Source organism: Astatotilapia calliptera, chromosome 22 (genome assembly GCF_964374335.1).
Source record: "Astatotilapia calliptera chromosome 22, fAstCal68.1, whole genome shotgun sequence".
NCBI classification, from domain to species: domain Eukaryota; kingdom Metazoa; phylum Chordata; class Actinopteri; order Cichliformes; family Cichlidae; genus Astatotilapia; species Astatotilapia calliptera.
In genome coordinates, this window is record NC_137442.1 from 9,283,011 (window position 1) to 9,292,394 (window position 9,384).

A 9,384-nucleotide genomic window follows, 5' to 3' on the forward strand; every position below is an offset into this window, starting at 1 on the left:
TCTGTTTGTGTGCTTTTTAATTGTGTTTTATTACTCCAGCCTGTTAGTAGCCTAAATATTACTGTTAAGTGTGAGCAGAAAGACAGTTTTTCTATATAGGTGTTATAGTTCAGTTCACTTTAGGATTTCTAGAAATAGATTTAGAATAGAATTGTATTTATTCAATATGTAATTATAAAAACTAAGCTATAAATGGTTTAATAAAGAGACTTGGTTAAAGAGTAAAATAAAAACAGCAATCTTACATTTGTACATTGTTTCTAGTGGGTTTTCTTTTTTACTAAAAGTGTGGGAGATCTGGATTTTCCCTCTAAATTGGAATTTGTTTTTGAAACACTGCAAAACTTGTTTCTGAGGTTTTAAATTACCTTTGTTGTCGTGTGTGTGTTTTATTTTATCTTGTTAGAGTTGCTGCTGGAACCTTTTTGAATGTAAATTTCACTGTAAGTTCGTTCGTTCATAGTTTCTTTTCAAAAGCTGGTCAAGTGTTTTAAATCCACTAGCTTGGTTTCTACTTTTTTCTTTTGTGTTGTAAAGCAAGTTCAGCTAACCTGCTGATTTGTCACAGACACGAATGTTTTAGATATTTCTCTGCATCTAGCTGCCAAATCTAGTGTTATTGTCGCTCATCCATCCACTATCTGTTTAGCTTGTTCAAATATGTCATGTGCCAAGATACTTTTACTTTAGTATACATACAGAGCTGAAAGCACATCCATCTCCCAGCTTTTTCAGTAAACCTGCCTCCACATCATCATTTACATCATTTACAATATGTTGAAACTCTGTTCTGTAAAAGAGTTGATAGTGTTTGGAGCCACTTTTTGGCATGCTGTCAGCTGGTATGAAAGGTTAAGGGGATTACTTCCTTTTAAACCTTTACCTCATCTGTCCCGTGCAATTATTAAAGTAGTACCTAAGTTAAGTCACTTCTTTTTGTTTTTGTGTCTTTCTGCAAACTCAGATTACGAGCATCCGCACATCTTTTTACTGTAAGTCATTGGCTTACAGTAAAAAGATCTGGGCTTCCCCTTTAGGTAAACCAGCGGGTACATTAATGCAGTGCTCCCACCTCACAGCTGTCAACCTGTGCCAGGTAAGGAGAAGACTAAAGGGCAGGAGTTCTGGATGATGCTTAAAATATCCAGAAAGGAATTTCATTTTCAGTCTTTCTGAAAGTCATCCAAATACGATGTTTACTGTTAACGGGATATTCGCCAGCAGGAGGTGTGTATGTGTGTGAATTAACACAATGTGCCTTTAAGATAAGTTTCAGGACACGGGCTGGTTGGTAGGAGGGGTTTTGAAACTCTCAAATCTTGAGTTTACTTTCGTTATCTGTCTATATAAGTTGTCTTTCAGCTCATGCATCACATGCAGCTGTGTTAGAGGCACGCAGAGAGACGGGTGAACATGTCAGGCACTCAGGCTAACTTTAAATACTCCTGCTGGGACTTCCTCTTCACTTGTGTGGGCCTGCCGCTGTACCTGGTTGACATAGGGCTGGATATATGGACCGCTGTGTCCTTCTATAAGGAAAAGGCCTACGTGTGCCTTGCTGTTCTGCTGTTTCTGCTCCTGGTCTCGTCACTGCTCACTCAGGCTTACAGCTGGCTTTGGTATAGCTATGACAAGTTCAGGATGAAGACAAAGGTCGAGGGCTGGCCTACCAAGAGGCTGCTCAAACTGTTGCATGTTTTCCAGCTGGGCATCTACTTCAGGTAGTATTAAATTAATAAAGCGTGTTTAAAGTGCCTGTAGTGCAAGAACTCCATCAGGTTTGTGCATTAAACCACAAGAGTACAGATTTCATCATCTGTAGTGCTGTGGTTCTGTCAGTTTCATTTTATTTTATTTTTGAACTATTATGTGAAAATCAGAATTTATAACTTCCCGAATTCCCGAGTCATGCTTTAATTTTCTCTGTTTCACAAGATAAGCTACATTTTGTTTTCTTTCCTTCACTGTGTGTCGGGCAAACTGATTTTATTTGCTCACTTGCTTCCATAAGAAGAATGCTTTCAGGAAAATTCAACTAGGTGTGTTTGACATTTGGATTTGCTTTACCTGGTTGTGACTCATTTATTATATTTTGGCTCTCAGGCACGCAGGAGTCCTGGAAAAGGCTGTAGAAAGCTTCCGCACAAAGCTCCCTGACCCTGAGAGTGTAGCTGTGTTTCTGAGCCAAGATCTGAGCATGTTGCGAATCGTAGAGACGTTTTCAGAGAGCGCCCCGCAGCTCACACTCATGCTCACCATCATTCTGCAGCAGGGCCATCTGGATCCTGTTACAGGTACAGTTTATTACTCGAGTTAAAGTCATGTATGTTTTGGGCAGAAATAGTGACACTGTAAAATAAATTCTTAATGAAAAACTAAATGGGGTGGCTCATTGCTACTTTAAAGTAAGTTTAAAGTCTTCAGATTATTAAAGATCAGCTCACCCATATTCACTTCAACTAAATCGAAGTATTTTTATGCTAGCAGTGTACTTTCTTAGACATAGAGTATGCACTTTTTGTACACAGTACAAATACAATATGCACAATACAAAAGTATTCAGCCACAGATCTTTGATCTCAGTGCCACCGTGTACAAAATAATTAAGGTAGCTAGCCACGCTGTCAAAAACATTTTTAAAAGAATGCTTTGTTCTAAAGAGCTCACTCAATTCAAGTGTGGTGCTGTAATATGAAGCCATAGTTCAGTAACCATTCAGTTTGTGAAATGTCTCCCCTCCCAGATATTCCTTTATCATCTGTAAGTGAAATTACTCCAACCTCAGTGTTTAGGAACCTCAGTAACCTGGACAGGAAGTGGCAGACCACATAAAGTTACACAACAGGGTCACCACGTGCTGAAACATTTGCCAGCGCTCGGCTAAAAGATTTAAAAACAAAGCCATGTTTATTGTACTTACATGTTTTTGTTTAAAGTATTATTCCTGATTAATTTCTGCCACATGCACAAAAAACTGATAAGAGTGAGAGACCAAAAACATGTATTTGGCCTAGAACGATTAGCCTAATCCAAACAAATACAGACACATGTTCTTCTGTGCCACAGTTTAAAAAAAAAAACTTTTTAAAAAAAGTAATGTAATTTGTGTCCTTTGTAACTCCAGCTACCGATCACATGCATATCTAAAAATGTCTTGTGCAGGAAAATCCCTAACCATTAAAAGGAACAATGCTTGAAGAGGAACCCAAGACAGGTCATTGTCTTCCACATGACCCTCACAGAATCAGCTGATTTCCTTGTATAAGAACTCTGGTATATTTGTTGAAATCATGCAAAACTTTACCTTCATACTACGAATGCTTTGTGAGTTACAGGCTGGTGAAGTACATGGGAGTGGTTTTAAATGTGATGTTGTTGATCTTCGATAACTCTTAAATACAGGCGATATCCACGTGAATTATTCAGCGCTGAAAAACATGTTTGAGCTCAAATCAATTTTACACCCACTTCAAATGTTACAAATTGAAAGCAGACTTTTTAAAATAACCACTAGTCTAATGGCATAAACCAGTGTTTCAATCACGAACCTGGACCAGTTTAATATCTGTGATGCTTGGGATGCATGGGATCCTTGTTCTTTTTCCTGATCATTCAGTTGGGAAAACTTAACAAAATGCTTTTTAGGTTATTTTTATGTGAGTGATGGGGCCTGATCCAAACAGTTCTACCATATCAAAGGTCTGATTTTTATCTGCATTTTGAAGCCAACATTTTCAAATGTGTTTTTTCAGACCTAAAATTTTCATATGTGACTCTGTTGAAAACTGAGGCCTATGCTAGACTTTTGCACAACCTGAACCTAGAATTTCTCTAAATATACCAAAGTTATGATACATTAAAAGTCTGCTGATTCTGGGACCAGTTTGCTTGTCTTTATGTGGAGTGGCACACTTCACAACATTTCTCTTTGCTTGTTCTGACGCTGCCTCTCGTTCTCCCTCAGTTCTAAAAGCCGTCGGCTCAGCCTCAGCTATCGCCTGCACTGTGACGACCTACCATCGCTCGCTGCGCTCCTTCCTGCCTGCCAAAGAAAACCAGAAGATATCCTCATCAGTCATCTACTTCATCTGGAACCTGGTTCTCATCTCTTCTCGTCTCACTGCTCTCGCTCTTTTCGCCTCCGTGCTGCCCTGCTTCATCTTTGCCCACTTCATCTGCTCTTGGTTGGTTTTATTCTTCTTCGCTTGGCGATCCAAGACGGACTTCATGGATAGTCCTTGTGGAGAATGGCTTTATCGAGCCACTGTTGGCATCATTTGGTATTTCGACTGGTTTAATGTGGCCGAGGGGAAGACGCGGTACAGGACTGCGCTCTATCACGGGTATATACTGACTGATATTTGCATCCTCTGTGCTGTGTGGTGCTGGAAGATGAGCACAGATCCTCCTGATTTTGTGATAGAGCCCACGTACGCTTTAATCACAGCTGCCTGTGTTATTGCAGTTTACGTCCTCGGTCTAATACTTAAAATTATTTATTATAAAGTCTTCCATCCAAACCCTGACAAAGATGAGCTTAAAGGGGCCAGCACAGAGCAGCAACCTGAAGGTGAAGTGGGACTTTGTATGTTTGCAGCCGCAGCAAATGTGGCAGCTCATCATCCGCCCGCCCCATCAGCACACTGCAATAAAAGAATGAGGAAGCTGGCCGAGAACTTTTACTCCTGATGTGCACTTGATATCCACAGGACGACTAGAAAGAGACCGAGTCATGTAGAATGTTTTATTTGAGATCACTTGGCTGTGTTTTCTAGGACTCTGACCTTTTGTCTGATTTAGCCACAGATATAATGTCTCAAGGCATTACTCATCTTAATGTGGAGATGAATTTGAATATGCACTTTCTGCTGTGTATTAAATCATTTCACTGTGTGTCAAACCATTTCATCATATCAGTCGTAAATTAAAGGGTAAATGAGGTGGAAAATGAGAGGCTTTAATTATTAAATCTGTATTAAATAATTGTTGTTTACATGTGAAGAGACCCCTTTTCAAAGGCTCTTTCACTGGATCATCTTTTCTAAAGAATGTAACAGGTTAAAATTATTGTCAGCAGTGACTGAGTCTGCCATCCCTCCTCCCAGACAAGAAGGTTTCTACGAATGTCCACGTAATCAGTCTCACTGTGCTTAGCACTGGATTAAGTTGCTGCTACCATAAACTGAGCATGCGCATTAACAAAAAAACAGACATTTATAGCATTTTTTCCTCTTCACACAGTTAGCTGGTAGATGGCAGGCGTCTGACTGTGGGGTAACCTACTGTATATGTCTTGTTGCCACATCAACATGTGGACATGCAATGAAAATATTCCTTACCCATGTGAGTAAAGGGGCTCTGTAGCTTCATGATTAGTGTGCGTTTGTTCTGGTTTTTCTTACTTCACTTTGATTTGTGCACGGCTGCAGGTGAGGCTGACACAGCGGAGCTCAATGAGCTCATCACACCTCCACTGCATATGACGTGTCGGGACCTGAGGTTGTGTTGTTGTGTGTGTGTGTGTGTGTGTTGTTACGAGTTCAAAAATTGGGGATGAACACAAGAGGAAAAACCACAATAACAACACTGGTCTGGCCGGGTTAAGTCAAACGATGATTTTAATGGTCACACATGTGGGAGATGGACACTGTATGCAGACAGCCTCAGATCTCAAAATGGTGGAGCATTGATCAAACTCTTATAGCCTCTGGTGCCCCCACCTTATCACAAAAGCCTAAACATTCACATGCTTTCTCTCACACGGCGCCTAAGCTACGACCTTGGCTCCCTGTTTATCTGCTCCTGCTGAGATGGGGCAGAAAACTCCAGCATGTTCTGTTCTCTTCTAATCAGACAAATAAGGCGATGACTCTGCAAACAGTATTTCTTATAACATCATAAAACAATATCATTCATCCACAATAAATCAGCAGTCTAATGTAATGCAAATCAGTTTAACTAATGCAATAGTTATCAGCTTCTTCTAATTCAGGAGAATAATGCAAACTAAGACTACATAATAATTCACAATCTTTAATTAGGGGCATAACATGGCATAAAATAATATTATAATCTGACAGTGTGTGTGTGTGTGTGTGTGTGTGTGTGTGTGTGTGTGTGTGTGTGTGTGTGTGTGTGTGTGTGTGTGTGTGTAGTCGGCAGCTGAAAAGCTCTGGCCGAGAGTTCCTGGACATCCAAGCCAAATGTTTATCACTTGAAGAATCAGACTCCTTTTGAACATTATGTTGATGCTAAATATATATGTAAACATGGTGTCTGCAGAACTGCTGCTCATGTGTCAAGATGATAAGCGAGCATCCGGCAGTGACAGGAAGTACCTGCTGGGAAGACGAAGACAATGTTCTTTTTAAACTGTGTTAAAAGTTATTGTGGTTTTGATCTGACCTATGTATGAAATGGATCTGACGTTGAGGGGGCGTCATTAAATTTAAGCCCTGATGGTATAAAATATATGTTTATGCTTTGATTAAGTCGAAGATCATCAATTGCTGTCTGCGTATGCAGTGATCTTCCCACGCGTGCATTAAATCATTGTTTGACTTCACCCGGCCGGATCAGTGTGGTTATTCTTCGATTTACCTCTTGTACCCTTCACTGAAAAAAGTCTAACATGCAGTCATTCATTCAATCTAATAAGTGCCATTCAAAACAGAATAAAATCATTGATTTGATTGTGAAACCCTTTCTTTTTGCATTTTAAAATACCACTTTTGATTTGGATGAAACTAAATATCTGTACAAAGGACACAACGCAAAGTTTTTGATTTCTCTCAAAACATATATTTCTTTTCATGTTGAACAGATAATATCTTTAATTTGAGTCAAAGTGATTTGCACTTGAACACGCCCACCAGAAATAGACCGGGACCCATTTTTATTCTGCATGGCTGCTGGAAACATCGTGTCACATTTTTGATTAATTTCATCTGAAAATAAACGTAAAGCCAAGTGTGTTACAAAAGCTTTTATAATTTGTATTGCCAAAATTGCAGAAAATAACCCCATTTAAGCTGGGTCGACAGCCACCCCTAATTTTTGCATGATTGTAGCTGCTAGCTACAAGCTAGCTAGCTATCCGGCGCGACGTTAGAACTGGTTACCAGAAACCGACCATCACAGTCAGGAATGCAAGTTAGGCAAAAAGCCGTTTTTTACCAGTATACTAACTAGCTAGCGTTACCACGATGCATCGGTGGTGGATACAGCTAGCTAGCATAAGTTCATAGTTCATAACATTCATAGTATAACTCCGTGCTCCGCTTCGTTTGAATTTTTCTGGTGAGCGCGCGGTTTCTAGACACAAGCTTGTGTTTGTGCGCGCACGTTTGTCTCTGTCTCTCTTCATATAAATATCTGTGTGTTATCTGTGTGTTATGTGTGTGTACACCGAGCGCAAAAGATAATTATTAATGTGCATGATTTAGAGACAGAAATAACACGCCAGCATATAAGATCAATGACATAAGACTAATTCCTTCAATTGACTTTCAGGCGCGGCTCGGAAAAATGTGCATTTTCTGAAGAAATTTTAATTTTAACAGCATTAAATTGACCCTATGCCAAACTTAGTTGCTAATGGCTGGTCTGTAGACTGTTTGGTAAACCTAAATCAAATTATAGTACTAGCTTTTTATAAGGATGTGTATGTCATGTTACGTATTTCTTGGTTTTTCTATGTTATGTGTTTTATAGAGAAGTAACATTATTCTTTTTTTTCTGTATGCTTTCAGAACCACAGGTCGCTCCATCCATTCCATGGCTGAAGCATACATTTTCATTTAATCTGAACAGGTATCATTTTGCATTTACACTGCACATCCTTTTTAAACATTTCATAATAATCTAGACCCTCCATCATTATCCTCTCATTCACCTTGCTGATGTGTTGAGGACTTGATAAAAGAATACATGGTATGTCCATATCTGTTCTGTCTCTACATGAGATGCAGTCTCTTGATGTAAATTTGACAACTCTGCTATTAAATGCAATGATTAATGTAGGACAGCAACGATTAATCAACTCATCAAGTTAATATCTTAGGGTTCTGTATTGTTTTCTTTTTTTTCTTGGGCTTTGTGGAACATTTATGAAAATTTTCCACCATTGATTTAATTTAATGATTATGCAATTCACAATCTGATTAGTCAAATAATTGTTCTAATAGTCTGTGACCAAACAACTATCAAAATAGTAGTTTATTATGGTCAAAGATTTATCAGGTGTGCCAGACTTCAGTTCTTCACTTGTACATTTTGTTCCATATTTTACCTCAAGATATCCCAGAAAGATGAAGCTGAGGAAGAGCTGCAGAGTACCAACATGGCACTCTTCATCTTCAGGGACAACTCAAGCCTCCTACATCAGCGTCGAGACATCGGGATAATCATTGATGGTGTGGAAGTCCTGAATGAGTTGCCTTCTGTGGCAGCTGGAGTGGCAATGGTCTTTGGACTCTGTTATGCTCTTAAAATGGAATATCCACGAGGATTCAGGTTCACCTTTGAGGCTCTTCAAAAGATTATGATGGAGCTTGACTTTAACAAGATGACCTCTAAGATTCGCAAACTTAATTGTGAACTTAACACTGCACAGTAGTGTGTTTGCATGCATGTGTGGATGTGTATGTGCACATGCATGTGCATGTGTGCTTGGTTATTTTCTTGGTTGGCCTGCAGTGGTATTCTACATTCAAAAATTATAAGAACACCCATTTGAAAGGGAGATTTAAGTTGATTTCATTGATACATGTGTAGATTTTTTTTTTTTTTACATTGTACAGGCACAGTGCACATATAAACATTTTTGAGTACTTGCAAATTGGTTTAAAAAGAGTTTTTATAATGGTTTTATGCCAGTTTTAGACAGGTTGCAGGTTTTATACTGGTTTTCAAAAGGTTGCAGGTTTTATAAAACAAACATTTCTCTAATCATTTCTGCCGTAGCACTAAATCTGTATATTACTAATCCTCTCTATTGATTATAGTTAAAATGGTTTGGAACAATAAATAATTTTGAAATAATTGGTTGGCCAACTGTCTTGTTTTTTATAGGAAATGCAGAGCATTTTTGAACTGAAATAAAATGAAATGTAAAAAATATAGTTTGAATATATGTAAATCAATTACCTGGCTTCAACACAAACATATTAGTTCATGTTAATTTGGTTCGATGTGAATACATTAGGTTGGTTAAATTTCAATATATTAGCTTGGTTCAATAATTAAAATATGGTTCTATGTAAAAAAATCAATTTGGATCAATGCAAAATTTAAAGTTTCAGTCAAGTCTAGTAATATTGTTTATATTAACATAAAAGTATCAGGTCAAATCAAGTGACTCAATTTGGATTCTCTGAAGCCAAA

The 9,384-nt window shown here is 38.5% G+C and overlaps 1 protein-coding gene and 1 long non-coding RNA gene across 2 annotated transcripts; both read left to right on the plus strand.

The window, feature by feature from the left end:
* The first annotated feature begins 1,265 nt into the window (after positions 1-1,265).
* Positions 1,266-4,948, plus strand: LOC113014955 (XK-related protein 8-like). The gene is made up of 3 exons (XM_026156836.2): positions 1,266-1,721; positions 2,104-2,294; positions 3,965-4,948. The coding sequence occupies exons 1-3, from the start codon at positions 1,414-1,416 to the stop codon at positions 4,687-4,689; spliced, it is 1,224 nt and encodes a 407-aa protein (XP_026012621.2). The 5' UTR covers positions 1,266-1,413; the 3' UTR covers positions 4,690-4,948.
* A 2,758-nt stretch (positions 4,949-7,706) lies between these two features.
* Positions 7,707-9,042, plus strand: LOC113014980 (uncharacterized). The gene is made up of 2 exons (XR_003271032.2): positions 7,707-7,812; positions 8,297-9,042. It is a non-coding gene; the product is annotated as an uncharacterized LOC113014980 (long non-coding RNA).
* The last annotated feature ends 342 nt before the right edge of the window (positions 9,043-9,384 follow it).

Coding starts and splice junctions, on each gene's coding strand:
- LOC113014955 (XM_026156836.2), top strand. CDS start 1,414: ATGTCAGGCACTCAGGCTAACTTTAAATACTCCTGCTGGGACTTCCTC. Junction 1,722..2,103: donor CAGCTGGGCATCTACTTCAG/GTAGTATTAAAT, acceptor TTTGGCTCTCAG/GCACGCAGGAGTCCTGGAAA. Junction 2,295..3,964: donor CCATCTGGATCCTGTTACAG/GTACAGTTTATT, acceptor GTTCTCCCTCAG/TTCTAAAAGCCGTCGGCTCA.